The 18,149-nt window shown below is 36.9% G+C and overlaps 1 protein-coding gene across 1 annotated transcript; it reads right to left on the reverse strand.

Moving 5' to 3' along the window:
* Positions 1-6,614: 6,614 nt before the first annotated feature.
* Positions 6,615-17,173, reverse strand: LOC140163993 (methyltransferase-like protein 27). Its single transcript, XM_072187277.1, has 5 exons — positions 16,804-17,173; positions 12,993-13,115; positions 11,790-11,928; positions 11,385-11,477; positions 6,615-7,401 (listed from the first exon to the last, which is right to left on the reverse strand). The coding sequence occupies exons 1-5, from the start codon at positions 16,948-16,950 to the stop codon at positions 7,205-7,207; spliced, it is 699 nt and encodes a 232-aa protein (XP_072043378.1). The 5' UTR covers positions 16,951-17,173; the 3' UTR covers positions 6,615-7,204.
* Between the last annotated feature and the right edge of the window lie 976 nt (positions 17,174-18,149).

The raw sequence follows: 18,149 nt of genomic DNA on the forward strand, positions 1-18,149 counted from the left end.
TTTAATGTCCTACACATCTTTGAATTACATACAGAGGGGTGGTGATTTTGAAATCTCCAATATCATAAACATGGGTATTTCCACCATTTTTAGCCTTCTATGTTGCTCACAAGCCGAGATATAGAGCAAAATATTGTAAAAATGGCGGCCATTTTGAAGTCCAAGATGGCCGCCCTCTGCAGCATCTCCAAATTTGGCAACAAAGATTTTCCTGTTCCTAGACGTGTGTATAACATATCTAGATAGGTGGCATGTTCTAGTCATCAAAATACTACGGATTTTCACTTGCCCCCTCACTATTTAAGCTATAAGTCCGAGACGCGAGTTGTTTTGAACGAAGAAAAACAACAACTTTAAATTGGGCGCTTTGAACAAATCGCTATTTATTATTGAAAGCCAGAGTGATCGCACTATTTCTTGATACACTGGCCTAGTTAACTTGGACCTTAGTGCGGTTAGTGAATCAATACAGTTTAACAGAAATGCGTATAGAAATGTGTCGTTTGTGAGTGATTAATAAAATCATTCCTGTATACTTACATTAAATACACGTTTACAAGATGTGAAATATTTTAATGATTATCGTTTTTGAAAGAATCCTTAATACGATTGCACTATTGCAACTTTTTTATCATCACTAAGTTCTTTCGTCTGAGCAAATAAATTGTATTTGCCATTACTTGAATGCTGTAGTTATTAAGAATTTAATGATAATATTCCGGCAACTGGTTTTAATTAAATATTTATACACATTAATATTTGAAATGGAATACGGTAGATTGAGAACAATCGTAAATAGTTGTGACGAGTGCTAAGTGCCGACTCGGTTTTTATCACGATTTACGATTTAATGGGAGGTTCGCCATCCCACATCCCATTCTTTCTAACAGATGTCACTAAATGAATATGCACCAATATTATTGTTATAATATTTTGCGCCCAAATATACGTGGTATCAAATAGGATGTTGGCTATTCTGTCCTTTGAAACATTGCATCCCGTGTAAGTGTAAACAATGCTGGATATTCCTAAATACGGGAAGATACTCCATCATGTATCTAATCTAATACATTGCTAATATGTTGCGGTTTTTGCAGAATGTCGAATAATAGTTTACTATACACCGTCCCTATATATAACCCATAACTAAGTGCCGTACACTGCAAAAACTCCGGTGTTGAATATGCAACACCGAGCTGGTGTTGAAGCTTCTGGTGTTAATTTACGGTGTTAGATTGTTAGATTAACACCACGTTGGTGTTAATACAAAATCTTAAATGTGCACTGCATGGATTATTTTGCAGATCTAAGTGATCTATTATTTAGGTGGAAAACAACAGAAGCAACAGAAACAATTCACACTCATTGATTAAGATGTTAACAATGATTAAAGATGACAAATTCAACACCTGTACCAGTGTCAATTCTACACCAAAGAGTGTGGACCTCTCAGAACACCGCCGCAGTGTTAAATATGTTCCATCAACACCCAGTGGTGTTAAATTTAACCACAGTCATGACAGTGGTGTTGAATATAGGAAATTCAGGCAAAAGGATCAAATCAACACCCAGCGGTGTTGAATAGGAAATTAACACTTGAAAAAGGATCAAATTAACACCAGAATACAGTGTCAAAATAACACTTCGTAGTGTCAAAATAACACTTAGCAGTGTTTCATTAACACCGAAAAGTGTGGACCTCTCAGAACACCACCCCGGTGTTAAAATCAACACCCTTGGTGTTACTTTTAACACCGACGTTTTTGCAGTGTAATAGACATAACTTTTGTTACCAGTGTGTAGTTTTTTTTTGTAAAAAATGCAAAATTAGTCACAAAATTTATCAGGGGGTGTAGTACCGCCTTAAAGTTTCCGACGATACAGTTCTTTCACCCTGTATGACTTACATTTCGGTTTGGTTATTGTTACGTTATTATAAGATTTTTAAAAATCTCAGATGAACCACCTTTCATTAAATATTTTTTTCCTTTTCTTGATTTTGCAGATCACCGTGTTTTTATGTCATTTGACCAGTACTGCTGATCCATTTTGCTATGCTATTGCTAATCCCGCATTCAGAGCTGCATTTCGACGAATCTTGTGTTTTCATAGGTGTAGGCGAGTGCCTTCATACGCTTCAAGGGCGTCTACTACGCAGAGAAAATCAAGATATAGCTAAGCCTGGGACAAATGTAGTAAAAGGATATGAAACCTGACGATCCTCTGATTTCATGGCGTACAAGAGCATCTACGACGCAAAGATCAAATTATACCTATAGTGTTTAGCAAATCGGAAGCCTTGTTCCATTAGAAGATTTTCAACTTCTTATGCTAAGCGTGCCTTCTCAGTTGCCGCTCCAACACTATGGAATAAGTTACCAATTCACATTCGTCAAGCACATTCTCTGAACTCATTCAAATCGCAACTCAAAAGTCACTTATTTATTTCAAATGTCATTTAATTTGTATTTATCGTTTGTAGTGTAAGTTTGTATTTTAAGATAGTATTTATTATGTTTGTAAAGGGCATAGAGACATGTTTTGTTTATGCACTTAAAAGCGCCTCCATATTATTATAATATTGTTATTACCATGGCAACCAGAGCGTAAAAGTATACATTTCTCAAAACTAGGCATTAAGGAATATAATACCGTAGAATATGCTTTGTTCCTTTGATGCCGATTAGATTTTCCGACAGGCTATTCATAAAAGTGGTACCATTGTTTCGAACAAAGGGCTTCCGCCATTAAATTGGTCATTGATCCGGCATCATATTAACGCTCTACTCAACAGGCGAGTATCAATAAGTGACTACAATACAGTCATGTGTAAGGGCAGTCATGTGTATAGTGGTACCATTGTTCTCACACAGCCCAAGAGTGTGTTGACTTGTCCCAATTTTGGCGCAAGCACACAAACCTTCTATATGTTATTTCAAGGCGGCGACCAAAGTGGTCTGTGCGGTTAATTTGAATAAAATGAATAGCTATGAATGGACAAGCTTTGAATTGATGATTCGCTCCCGGGCAGCTCAGCAGTCATGGGGAGACATGCGTTTTGTGTGGTTCATACTGCAGTTACTGTCCATTTTCCTATACATAATACACAGTACTCTCACCATTGACGCGTGACCTCTACAAACAGTGCATGTTATAGCCTATGGGCATTGCCTAGATAACGTCACTGTGTGAAAAATAACCGGCCAATATTTAAAGTATTCTCTGAAATTCTAGAAAATATAGTTTTGTAACATATATCCTAAATTTTTAGCTAATTTAGGTGTTTGGAAATATTCGCACTTTGGTGTTTTAGTGTATGTTATAGGTAATAGGGCATTGCCTAGTTAACGTCACTGTGTGAAAAATAACCGGCCAATATTTAAATAGTATTCTCTGAAATTCTAGAAAATATAGTTTTGTAACATGTCGTAACTTTTTCGCTAATTTAGGTGTTTGGAAATATTCGCACTTTGGTGTTTTAGGAAGGATATGTAAATGACAGATAACACCAAAAATATGAAGAAATTATTTCCAAACCGTTTTAAATCTGCAACCATTATGTTTCTCATTTTCAGGAATGCTGGTTAACAATAAGCAGACTATTGTCTCCTTTCGTAAACAAAGGCCCACACAGTATTGTTACCTTTCTTTTGCTTTATAATCGTTCACCCAACTGAAACTATAATACCAGCTCATTGCTCATTGCACAGGTAAAACAGAAACATGTGTAGTGTGGATTTAACCAGAGAAGATCTGATTTAACATAGTTGAGCTGTCTTCAATGAGTGTTATCTTGGTTTAATACCTTTTACTGGGGTTTAAGTCCTGCAAAGGTCGTGGTGAATTCTACTGTAGACATGACTGCATCATGTATACTGTATAATGGTAATCACTATACGTATAATACAGGCTGTATCAAAATTATTGGTACCCGTCGGCTTCCAGTGATTCTGGACAAGACTACCACATCAAAATATAACATAGGGGCTACCTTTTCTTTTCATAGATGAATGTTATATACGTTCAATGATGCAGTCATGTCTACAGTAGAATTCACCTCGACCTTTGCAGGACTTAAACCCCATTAAAAGCTATTAAACCAAGATAACACTCATTGAAAACAGCTCAACTGATTAAATCAGATCTTCTCTGGTTAAATCCACACTACATTTGTTTCTGCTTTACACGTACAATGGAGCAATGCGCTGGGATTATAGTTTCAGTTGGGTGAACGATTATAAAGCGAGCGCTAGAGAACAATTCTGTGTGGTCTTTGTATACGAAATGAGACAATACGTGCTTATTGTTAACCAGCGTTCTTGAAAATGAGAAGCATGGTGGTTTGCAGACTTAACACGGTTTGGAAATAATTTCTTCATATTTTTGGTGTTATCTGTCGTTTACATATCCTTCCTAAAACACCAAAGAACGCATATTTCCAAACATCTAAATTAGCTAAAAATTTAGGACATGTTACAAAACTATATTTTCTAGAATTTTAGAAGAGTACTTTTAATATTGGCCGGTTATTTTACACACAGCGACGTTAACTAGGCAATGTACTATTACCTATAACATACACTAAAACACCAAAGTACGCATATTTCCAAACATCTAAATTAGCTAAAAATTTAGGACATGTTACAAAACTATATTTTCTAGAACTTTAGAAGAGCACTTTTAATATTGGCCGGTTATTTTTCACACAGCGACGTTAACTAGGCAAATCCCCATACTTTTAACGTAGGCTATTTGTAGAGGTCACGCGTCAATGGTAAGAGCACTGTGTATTGTGTATAGGAAAACGGACAGTAACTGCAGTATGCATAGTACTATAAATCCTATGCATTTCAAGAGGATGCAATGTTGCATATGGAAGAAACATGCTTTTCAATAAACACCAAACACCAATCATTTTGATACAGCTTGTACATGTAACATGTATAGACCACTTGGCGTACAAATAAAACGCCCAGTCAGATGTACTTCACACCTCGCTTTCACGCCTGTGCCTCATTGCCCAAATTTAGCGTTGCCCATCCGGCACCACGTGGAGGTCTGGGTTGAGTCCCGGGGGTTGAGTGACAATTACTATAAACCAGTTCTACAGACCCTGCCGGACTTGTATGTAATTCACGTGTTGAATCATAGGCTATACATTATGTGCTGTTAAAGTCCTGGTTATGGTATTTTTGTAGTCGCAGAATGGACTTATAAATAACATTGTCATTAAATTGACTTATAAATAACATTGTCATTAAATTATGTTTAATGAACCCAAATAAATCGAAATTACACTAGGAACAATCGAACCTCTGTTAATTAACAAATTTCAAAATATAGCAGGGGTAGCCATACTTATTTGCAAATCACAAGACAATACAAAATATTAATCCTTTTACAAGTCAAAATTACTATTTTTTTTAATCTATCTGTATAAAACCTCATAATTTATGTTCATTTCACCCATTGGCGGCAACATTTGTGATTAATTGTGAAAATTATTATTAAAAAGTTGCCATTTGGTCCCCATAACATGTTTTTTTACTAGTGATGTTACCCTAGAAATCGTCATAAGGCCAACAAAGTATTGTTGTGCTGCCCTTGTGTGAAAACTTTGCATAGGTTGGATTTGTGTACTTTTTTCCCTATTCGTATACCAACTCAACCATTTTGAACATACAATGGGAGGACAATATGCTTAAAGGGGAAGATTGGAATGTCATCTTTCTCAGGGAAACATCGGGCCAGACCATTGCCAGACGGTATTAAGGCAATGATAGTCTTGCATATACAGAATAGGCCATCCAATATGCCATGAATTATATAAGTAGGATAACAACTGGTATCTACTGGTCAGTTTATTACTTCCACATCTGTTATTTTTATGTGTGGTATCTAAGAGAGCAAAATACACGGCTAACTGTATTATTTTCAACAAGCGGGTGAATATTTTTCCAAAAGTAACTGCCAGGTTGCGTCGGGTCATGATGCAGTCATGTCTACAGTAGAATTCAACTCGACCTTTGCAGAACTTAAACTCCATTAAAAGCTATTAAACCAAGATAACACTCATTGAAAACAGCTCAACTGATTAAATCATATCTTCTCTGGTTAAATACACACAACATATGTGTCTGCTTTACACGTACAATGGAGCAATGAGCTGTGATTATACTTTCAGTTGGGTGAACGATTATAAAGCGAGCGCTAGAGAACAATTCTCTGTGGTGTTTGTTTACGAAATGAGACATTACGTGCTTATTGTTAACCAGCGTTCTTGAAAATGAGAAACATGGTGGTTTGCAGACTTAACACGGTTTAGGAGTGTTATCTGTCGTTTACATATCCTTCCTAAAACACCAAAGTACGCATATTTCCAAACATCTAAATTAGCTAAAAATTTAAGACATGTTACAAAACTATATTGTCTAGAATTTTAGAAGAGTACTTTTAATATTGGCCGGTTATTTTTCACACAGCGACGTTAACTATGGCAATGTACTATCACCTATAACATTAACTAAAACACCAAAGTACGCATATTTCCAAACATCTAAATTAGCTACAAATTTAGGACATGTTACAAAACTATATTTTCTAGAACTTTAGAAGAGTACTTTTAATATTGGCCAGTTATTTTTCACACAGCGACGTTAACTAGGCATATCCCCATACTTTTAACGTAGGCTATTTGTAGAGGTCACGCGTCAATGGGAAAGAGCACTGTGTATTGTGTATAGGAAAACGGACAGTAACTGCAGTATGCAAGGGCAACACAACAACTTTTTGGGCCTAATAGTACATGGCGCTGTGTGTTTGGGATATTATTTTGCTACATTGGTGGAAGCAATGTTTTTGGCATCCTTGCACCCAAAATATTACAACTTGAATTGGTTCCATTTTCTGTATGCTCCATATGCTTCCCACGAGAGGTCAAAGGTCATAATGGGGCCAAAACGTTTTATGGTCTTTTTACGTTGTGATACATCTCAAATTCACAAATTGTTCCTCTCATCGTTAAGAATTTTTTTAAAGTCAATTGTCAGATTGTACTGCGGTGCTTAGTTCATGAGTTATACCATCGAATAGGTCATAGGCCTAGATGTCAACAATTTCATACACAACGTTCAAATTTTAGAAATGGTCCGATTTTATCAAACCTGGTCTCAAATTACTACAGAGCGCCATGTACTATGATGATCTAAGCTACGTTTAAAATATACACTGGAAGGTGTTCATCATCACTTATGAAGAAAGATATGACTTCCTTGGTCCATTTTGTGCACTTGCCAGTATCCACTAAAGCTTGTAGATTTGCCTCAATAGTTTCCTGTTTAAAATCAGGATCGTTTTTCACAACTTCTTCGTGGCAATCGACGCCAAATATGACGGCTCCTCCTGTGGGAAATAATTAGTAACTTGATTATAAAAAAATGAATCATCCCTTGGTCCTTGCCAATGCACCGCAAAGCCAGAAGGCAAACTTAATTGCGGCTGGAGGCTGTGGACATCGTTCGCAGTGGCGTAGCTGGTCTTTTTGTCGAGGGGGACAAAGTTCGGCCCTATTTTACCGAGATATCTGCGCGCGTAGCGAGCAAAAATGTTCAGTGTCATGCAATTTTAAAATAAAGCTGATACACATTGGGTTCATCCATACGAAGCACGCGAAAGTGAGCAATTTTAAACTATTTTATATCCAAATCAATTTTATATCCAAATCAAATGTTCAGTGTCATGCAATTTTAAAATAAAGCTGATACACATTGGGTTCATCCATACGAAGCACGCGAAAGTGAGCAATTTTAAACTATTTTATATCCAAATCAATTTAGGTGTTCCCCGAATGTGTGCGTATCTAAGCAGTACTAAGACAAAGCAGTTTTTTCTTCTTGAGGGCAATCGCTCCACCCTCTGTCAGGCTTTCCATTATGTGTTCTATGTTTTATTTTGTTTGCTTGCTATGGTTGGTTCGTACACATGCTAACAGCTTGTAATCTCATCTGAGGTAAAACACACTGATGTACACCACGCACAAAAAGAAACTCGTTATAGTCATCCTTGCTCTTCAAAAATCTGATAATTTTGTATTATTCTGAAATATACATTTTGTTAAATGGACTTTGCTTTCTCATTTGACAGTGACACCCTGTTCGTGAAAATCAAACAAGAATTGAGCAAGATATGCGCCTCCAAATCCTCAAACCCCAAAATCCAAAGTTGCAATTTCAACGATTTTCAATGGGAACGCACCGTTGTATTGCACACAAGCACCACGAGAAAAATAAATAAATCAAGCACACTACTAACAGGCACAATTTCAATCAAGAATCGTTAAAATTGCAACTTATGATTTTGGGTTTGGAGGAGCATACCGTATGTTGGTTAATTCTTGCTTGATTGTTACTTTGACTTATCTGCACAGGCCGGTGTGGCCCTTTGCGCTCTGCCGAGTAAGCCTCCTCCATTTAGTTCTGCCTGTTGATTGTGTCTTTGCTTCATGTGGGGTCATTCCCAAGTCCCTCTGAATTTGGTCCTTCCATCTGGTTGGTGGACGACCTGGTGGTCTTTTCTTGCTGAAGTCATTAATGTAGGCTTGGTAGGGAAGCCGATGTAGAGGCATCCTGAAGATATGCCCAGCCCATTTCAAACGTCTCCGGTAGATAACATCATTGATGGAACTAGTGATGTTGAGACTCTGTCTGATGGAATTGTTGCGGATTTTGTCAAGTAGTGAAACTCCAAGCATTGCCCTAAGGCATCGCATTTCAAAAACATCCAGTCTGTGTCGATCGGATTCACGTAACGCCCAGGATTCTGACCCATAGGTGGCAATAGGGAGGATGAGCGACTGGTAGATCCTTACTTTCAGCGATCTGGTGATGTCATGGTTAGACCAGATGGTATTTTTCAATCTACCAAATGCCCAGGCTGCCAACTTTGTGCGACGTTTAATATCCTCTTCTACTGAGGGCACACTACTACCCAGAAAGACAAAGTTATTTACTTTGTCAATGGGCATTTGGTTCAGCATGATATCTCTTGGATCGTCGGACATGATCTTGCATTTTGTTGGGTTAGTTTTCATTCCCCAGCTGCTGCATGCTTTTTCCAATTCATTAGTGGAGATTTGCAGGTTCTCAAAGTCCATATCCATGAGTGTGGTGTCATCTGCATATCGGATGTTGTTAATGCACATGTCACCCATCTGCACACCTGAGCCTAGATTTTGGATGTCCTTCATGACAAACTCCATATATAGATTGAAGAGGCATGGTGAGAGAAGACATCCTTGTCTAACACCAACTAGGACTTCAAACCAATCGGTGACCTTTCCATTTACCACAACTGAGCATTTGGTTTGCTCATACATTTTTGCAATGAGGCTCACCAGTTTGGCGTCACGAACAGGATGTCAAATGAGAATGCAAAGTCCAATTGCCAAATTGTATATTTCAGAATAATCGAAATTATCAGGTTGCTGAACAGCAAGAATGACTACAGGGTGTATCAAAATGATTGGTACCGGCCTATGTGACATTTTCAAAAATATATCAAAAATATAAAATTGTTAATTAATATAGTTTTTGTACTATAAATAGAAAGGGGCATATGTTAACTTATTGATCTATTAATCTGAAGTTGATAGGTTGATGCATCTGGGAGCTATTGTCATTTAAACGAAGATCGACGTAATCATGGTTTGACTTACACAACACATCACTGCTTCAATATCTCACCTCAGTATACATAACATAAAATTGCTTTACATGTGCTTTTAGAAAGATAGTTCCTGAAGTCCCTGCCTTAAGATTCTGGCATTGTGAGGTGAAGCCCTATCTTGAAAGGACTTTACAACTGGGATGGGTCCATTCTGTAACTGCCCATATCAAATTTTGAAGCATTGCAAGTAATAGCATGTTTGCATGGGATACGCCTTGCTCTTAGAAACTGTCTGCTAAATCTTCTCTGTACATCTCCATAGCTTCGTGTCGACCAGTGATTCTTAACTATGAATGCACACTGAAGTGTGGAATACTGTGGAGCCATTCCAATAACTTTTACCAGGTCTAAACCAACCTACACTGTCTACAGTCTATAGCCATTCTGCCACACCGCACCATCTACTTAGTAATCTCAAAAAGACAATTTAAATTACCGCCCTGGATGGTGTTGATACACAAACTTCTTTCACCCCACCTAAATTATTCAAGTCAATAATATTACTCTCAAGCAATAAATATTGATTATTACATTAATATATATTATGAATGAAGAAATAGGCAAAGAAAATATTAAACATTTCCATGATTTTCAACATATCATCCTCACAAGGTATTTGCAGTAAAATAGAGCTTTGAAAATGGTGCGCTACTGATCCAGCGTTACGACGAAAAGTGTAAAAACACCTACTTTGCTATAGAATAATGTAACTTCTGAATAGAATGTGCTATCTTTATGATCTAAAATTCTTAGAGAAGATAAAACTACTATAATTACAAATATTTAAACAATTAACCCCAAACTGGTACAAAAAATAGTGAAAAAAATCGGCAAAAAATGAGAAGTCTTCGGTACCAATCATTTTGATACACCCTGTATAACTGACGAGTTTCTTTTTGTGCGTGGTGTACATCAGTGTGTTTTACCTCAGATGAGATTACAAGCTGTTAGTGTGTGTACGAACCAACCATAGTTAAATAAACAAACAAAATAAAACAAAGAACAAGGTTGGTGAACAGCAAGGATCACTCTAACTGATGAGTTTCTTTTTGTGCCTGATGTATATATTATTATAGGTTAAATACCACTAATTATGTATTACACGGGTTTCAATGGGAAAATGGCTAATTTCGGGAGGAATTTTCTCATATTCAGAACTCTCACAGTTAAATGCCACTAATTTCAGGTAAAACTATATGATTTAGATGCCAAATGATCAAAAACTCAACATAGGTTGACCTGAGACTGTTCTTGTTTTAGCGCACTGAACCGTAAACACCTTAAAATGGCAGTGCGCCCTCGAAACTGAAAGTTACACTATGGTAGGGCGAATATTTACTAAAAACCAAAGCCGTGCGTATGAATTTTTGGTAACAAAATGTCATATAATGAGAGAAAATATACCATTTTGAAGCATCAAACCCTAAAAAGTACTTTTTGGCTATATAACTTGATCAATGTCAGCGATTTTAATGTAGTCTTTTCTCTTTGCCATGCAAACAAATAGTTACTCGTCGTATTTCCATGTATCGCCCAGGCCTATTAGTGGTATGTAACCAAGAGGCTTTACTTTGCCTCCAACCAGCTCCCACATAAGATTCTGTGCACGCTTTTTCATGGAAGAAATTGTTACTGATGCGAACATGATAAATTGTCCTTACCGCTAGTTGCCATTCTTATTAATTCTGGAACGGCTTTTGGTGATATGTGTCCCAAAGTAACACCGGCACAAACACAAACCACATCGTAGGCATCTGTATGAACGGAAAAGAAATTGATTTGGTAATTTAAAGGATAGCCAGAGAAAGGCCGCCACTGCATGCTGTGAGAATGATATTACTGAAAACAAAATATATCCGCCTGAGAATGGCTGGGGCTTGAACCCGGGGCGGGAAATCAGTGATGGGAAATATGTGAGGACAGGACCGCTATGCTATCCGACTCCTCTTAATTATTAAGCGTATTACCAGCTGTATTACATAGACCTACAGTAATGAAGGAAAAAACGGGAGAAAGACCCATGCAGAGCTAATGCAGTAAGCTTATATTCGTGAGCTTATACTTACTATCTGGTACTTGTGTTTTCTGATCAGGCAACACCATACTGCAGATGTAGCTTTTGTAAATACCTCCAGATCGGGCACGATCCAGCATTCCTTGAGATGCATCAAGGGCATCAATAGCACTGTAGCCAAGTTCTTTGAGCTGAAAGCACAATTAAGACAGATAATTTAATTTTTTTACTGGTGAAAACTACAGTACTGGTGCAGCCTTAGCGACTGGTGCAGCCAGTCACTGTGTGAAAGGCTGCACGAGTACTGGAGTTTTCACCAGTACTGGACTTTTCTCACATTGACCGGCTGCACCGATATTAATGTGATATCCGACGGCGCATCCGTATACAAAATTCAGTTGTTATGGAATCTAATCGCGAAAGCCCATCTAGATAATATGTGACGTATCATGTCAAAAGGAGACACTTTTGGGCAGGTTATCAATTTTGAGGTTTTACTTATCTTAAATATAGAGATATTTTGCTGCACGACGCCGTTTTCCCCCAATGGAATCGGACATTCCTAAGCGAAGATGTGGAGTTCGAAAGTTATGGTATTATAAAATTGGAAATTGAGATATCGGCCTTTAAAAATATTATTGACAATGTTGAGAGTAGGAAATACCTTGACAAATGTCTCAAAAAATACAAGATGCCAGTTATATTCCGGTCTGAAACTATCAGACAATAGTTTAAACATTACTAACATCACAAATTTGCAACAAACCCAAATTATGGAAAAATCACACCCGGGCAGATTTTTGGCTGTTTCTCCATTTACGATCCTGCCCAAAAGTATCTCCTTTTGACATGACACGTCACATATTAAAAAAAAAAAAAAACTAGAGAGAAAATTGTAAAATGGTCACAAATTTTAATTTGATCAAACATGGTTGCTCAATTTTTATTTTTAAAGCAATAATGTGTGATTTGCATTTTAAAAAAATAGATTCCTATTTAAATGTTTGTTTTCACTGATCACATTATCCCCTTTTAATTTCGAGCCAAACAAATCGGGTATAACGAAGAAAATTGAAATTTGGGGGCAAAATGAATTTGGGGGTCAAAATCACGGAATTTCCGCAAAATTGCCACGATTGTTTTTCTTACGGCTACGGGGATCTCTGACGGGGGATTTTCCCACGACCCCCGCCCCCATCCCACCCCTCGCGGCGGCGCTACTGCTCTTTCAGTTTCATAATTTTTAGCAACTCACCTTTTTGCCAAATAATCCGGTACCAGCCGCTACATCAAGTATCCGAGCCTCCTTGTTTGGTTGAACACGTTCAACAATCCTGGCAAACGATTGAATACCACTGTAGCCTAAATTATCGCAAAACTTTAAAAGAAACAGTAAATAAATTAATGTCATGTGTGGACTTATCTCCAGTCTTCAAAAGTGGGTCATATAGTCACGTATATGACCCACTTTTAGTCCTTCAACAACCACTAGATCTTCAATAGCCACGCATAGCGACATTGTTCGAGATAGGCCGAACGACTAAGGCTAAGCACCATTCATCATATGAAATTACTTATCTTTCCCATCTGCGTATGCTCATTATCCTCTTTATTTTATCCTCTTTATCTATTTTTGTTTTCACAGCGCCGACATGATATTTCCATATTCTTTCAACACATAATTATATTCAACTGCAAGTCAAGCAATATGTTTTAATCTAGACCAACAATAACGGGATATATTCTTTGATTTGAGATTAAAATCACACATTGACATATCAAAGGAAAATGCACCACCATCACCATACGTGTAGTCTTTTTCATTAGGCCTATATAGCTAGGAATAAATACCAGAAATGGTTTAACGCTGCAACATGCTTTTCTTTTTCCAATATTATATCTTTGAATAAAATCTCAAGTGGCGGTCTTTTCAAATCATAAGCTCTTGCATGTATTGTATGAATATAACTATACTGCGCCAAAAAGGTATCCTTACACTTGGAAGAAAAATCTTATAAACTAAACCATAATTAGGCAAATTTATTTGTTTAATAGATATACTATCTAAGCCGGCACATATATGACACCCAATTTGACTTTAAAAAGCAAAGTTACAAGTATTTGATTAGGCCTAAAAAATTGTTTGATGCATGGTGTAACATAAAAAAATTAGAATAGGTCGGTCGGCACACACACATTTTAAGCTGTAAATCGGGAATGATAAATGCTTTGGAACTTCTTCTTTTTTTTATTTATTTAACTTTTGTTAATTTTTTATTTTTTATTTTTGGCCAAAAAAAAATAAGAAAAAAGTTTCCACATGATTCTCTACAGGATATATTTCTATCGGTTCGTTTTCGTTTTTACAAATCTAGTTATTGACCTGACGTTGACGATGTGTATTGTTGATTCACGGCATTTGTGTGTTTCGAAAAAGGACCTTAAACATGATTCTATACTTTCAGCCGAACAAAGGTTAAAACATCCATTTTAAATGTGCAAACAGTGGAAAGGAAGAATTCGTTTTATTTGGCTGGTCCTATTATAAACCATTCTACCTAGAATGTCACTGAACCTCAGCGAGGAAAAAACAAGAAAACTTCGCCGCCTTCGACGCGAAAAAAGCCTCAACTTCCAGCCCCCTAACACTATAAGAATTATTTAATTATTTAATTAATGGATAGGCCTTCAGGTTGATATAAGTATATATTCAAGCATCCCAAAATACCATCAAATAAACAAAATGCAGTTTGTACATGAAAGACAAATGAAAAATCAACAGAAAATAGAACTACTGCGGGCTTTATTATTAAACATGAGCAAAACAAACAATTAAATAAACAAATAAATAGGCCTAAATGGCCTGATACAGAATGTGTATTATGTAGCAAAGTTTCCCAAATAAAAAATACGTAAGCGACTGAAAAGAAAAGAAAAGAAAAGTAAAAAAGATTATCACTTTATTTAGAAACACCCGAAATTCTATTCGATAAACTGTCGATTACATGTTTTGTAGGAATCCACACTTCTCTTTACGAATCCACACTTAACTGTAGATTCGTGCAAAAAAAGTGTTGATTCGTAGAAAATAATCTACAGAATTGAATAGACTGACGTTACACAATGGTTTAAGTACATGTGTAGTGAACAATGACAGGAAAAACTAGAAACTACAGTTGTGTTTGAGCAAACACGAATATCTATGCCCGTGACCACACCTAACCCCCCTTCCGCTATTCACAAACGAAAACTTGGTGAGCACCATGTGAAAGCCCTTGTTGGAAGCTTTCATACATGTAATGCTCATAACACCAGACTGGCTCACACTCTCTCTAATACCCTACCAAGAGCATTTTTATGCTAATTAACTAATTAGCATATAACTCAAAACAGAAGCGTCCAATGAAAAAATAAAGCGCCTGTGTGTTGTTGCCAATGAAATTTGCCACATTTTGGTACCAATGACGAAACACTTCGGACAATATTTGAGCATTTTTATGCTAATTAGCTAATTTGCATATAACTCAAAACAAAAGCGTCCAATGAAAAAATAATTCGCCTACGGGTTGTTGCTCATGAAATTTGCCACATTTTGGTACCAATGACGATACACTTCGGACAATATTTGAGCATTTTTATGCTAATTAGTTAATTTGTATATAACTCAAAACAGAAGCGTCCAATGAAAAAATAAAGCGCCTATGTGTTGTTGCCAATGAAATTTGCCACATTTTGGTACCAATCACGATACACTTTGGACAAGATTTGAGTATTTGTATGCTAATTAGCTAAATTTTTCACATATTGCTCTTGACCTTTGACCTCAGGAGTCGATGCTACCACAGGAGTATCTAAGGGTCATCATTGTACCAAGTATGAATCCTGTGGGTGCTGTATTTCTTGAGCTAGAGCTGTTTGAAATTTTACACATATTGTCCCCTGTAGCCCATGACCTTTGACCTCTGGGGTCGAGGATACCCTAGGATATTTCTAGGGATCATGGGCCATCATTGTACCAAGTATGGGCCCCGAGGCTACTTAAGTTCTTGAGCTAGAGGAGAGCAAAGGACTGATCTTGAGAAGGAGAAGAAGGAGGAGCCGATGACTAAACACAACAAATACAATATCTATGCCCCGTTGCACGGGCATAGATAACAAAGAAAACATTCTGGCACAGACAGTAAGAAAGTCGAGGGAAACGCTTGTTGACACATCTGTGTTTTTCAGTCACATATTAAGTAAAAAAAATTGTTATTTAGTTCGACCAAATTTGTACATTTTAAAACTAAAAATTGTCGCTTTTAAAATACAATGAAAGTGCAGTTTTTTCACTCTTTCTCAAAATTAAACTAACAGAGAGCAGTATTGGACTTTATTCTATCCAAAAACCATGTGAAATGACATTTTTATGCAAGTATTCACAAGATTCGAAGATATTCCCAGACCCGTAATGTGTTTACATTGCGTAGTCGGTGCCGGTCTCGGGGTTGATAATCTATGGTGGAACTCAGAAAATGAACGCTGCGTGCGGACGGTGACCTGCCGGCTGACTGAGACTACAGATATTGCTGAGACGTGCAATTCTACATTATTTAAGGGGGTACTACTGTAACACCCCTGGCAAATTTGGTGCCAATTTTTGCATTTTTCTCAAAAATTAAAGCGCATTGGTGACAGGTAAGATATGTATATTATAGGGGCAAAGACTACAACTACTGCACTGAAAATTCAGCGACTCAAGGCAAGTAGTTATTGATTTATTGATCAAATATTGGTTTTCCCTCATTTTTGACTGTAACGCCACAACTGTTGTCTGTGCAGTAGTTGTAGTCCTTGCCCCTATAATATACATATCTTACTTGTCACCAATGCGCTATAATTTTTGAGAAATATGCAAAAATAGGTACAAAATTGGGCAGAGGTGTAGTACCCCCTTAACTCTATTGATTATTATTTATAGTGCCAGGTTGATATTATATTTACCATCAAATATTAAGACTGAGATATTAAAAGCGAGGATAAAAGCTGATAATGTACTTTCTCGACCATTCTTATCTTATTCTTACCTCTTCATAATTGTCCGCAGTCTTGCTGTAATATTCGGCCAACTTTTTAACATCTCCTCCGATACCGACTTCATAGACACCCTCTCGTGTGAAAAGACCCTCATTCATGTCATCATTCGCGTTACGCTCTTTACCAGCCTGCGCCATTGTAAGATATCAAACACCGTACTTATGTTGTATTCATTAATATTAATTATTTAAAGCTGTTGTTTTAAATACCACAGTCCTATAGTACGTTCAAGGCACTATGTTCTATGGTTTGATAAGAGCCCGGGATAAGAGGTAGGCCTAAATATTTAGTCACGTTTACACTATGTTGATTTTATGTATGCCAGCACAACTCAAATCTTGCCAGTTCCAGTTGACAATGTATCAGGTCACTGCATAACGCCGCGGGGTTGTTTGGTTTGTAATACTGTTTGACAGCTAAAATGGGTGAGTGCTGACGCTTCAAGTTCTCTTGTATGAGGCTAAATAAAAAAAAACCTTTAAAAAGGGATGTACCGGAACAGGAATGATTTCATGTGAAGATTAAATAATCCTTCTGAAAGATGCTTGTAATGTGTAATATTTGACAGGCGAGACATGGTTTTGAAATGACAATTGTGATTCAAGGCACAGGTTTTTCCCTGTAATACGCTCTATAGGATTAATCTTTTCGCTCTTTAAACATCGCCATCTATCGGTATAAACGATTTACGTCTAATTGCCTTCAATCTATAGTTAGTGGTCGTTCATGATTATAACCGCGTAGAACCTTTTGTTACTTAAGGAAAGTGCTCTATAGGCCTATGTGATTGATTGCAAATCGATAATTCGCGGCTTGGCGACTGATTGTAGATCACTATGAATTGGAGGAGCCTTTTGTAAGCTATTTGACCCCGATCTTATTGTTAGAATACAATAGCTACCTTCTGATTACGTTTCCATATCAGACCAAAAGGATGTATGCTTTGTGTCAGATGTATATACTGTACTTCTTTTGTCGTGGTATGAAATTAGAGACCAAAAGTCCCGAAGCTTTATTATAAAAAGTACAGATAAAACGCACTCTTCTTTTGGATTTTTGAGACAAGAACTATTTTGTGTGCAAGATAACACGGATAGATTTTCTTTTGAGACTTTAAATTCCTTGTAAATCGTCAGTTTTACGGGTAATTTTTCCGGGAATTTTTCGTTTCCATGAAAGTGGTCAAGAAAAAGTTCAAAAATATCACATTTTTGGCCGGCAAATTAAAATTTTATTCAGGCTATCTTGCAGCTTCGACTTTAAAGTAAAGATATATGTGGGACATTTCATATTTCTTTGAGGAGTTTTCATAATGTTTATGTCAAAAGATCATGGT

This window comes from Amphiura filiformis, chromosome 11 (genome assembly GCF_039555335.1).
Source record: "Amphiura filiformis chromosome 11, Afil_fr2py, whole genome shotgun sequence".
NCBI classification, from domain to species: domain Eukaryota; kingdom Metazoa; phylum Echinodermata; class Ophiuroidea; order Amphilepidida; family Amphiuridae; genus Amphiura; species Amphiura filiformis.

Bases quoted from the DNA above. Each gene is read 5' to 3' on its own strand.
- LOC140163993 (XM_072187277.1), bottom strand. From the start codon at position 16,950: ATGGCGCAGGCTGGTAAAGAGCGTAACGCGAATGATGACATGAATGAG. The intron at 11,929-12,992 runs GTGAGTTGCTAA...TTGTGCTTTCAG, and splicing joins CCGGATTATTTGGCAAAAAG to CTCAAAGAACTTGGCTACAG. The intron at 7,402-11,384 runs GTAAGGACAATT...TATTTCCCACAG, and splicing joins AATAAGAATGGCAACTAGCG to GAGGAGCCGTCATATTTGGC.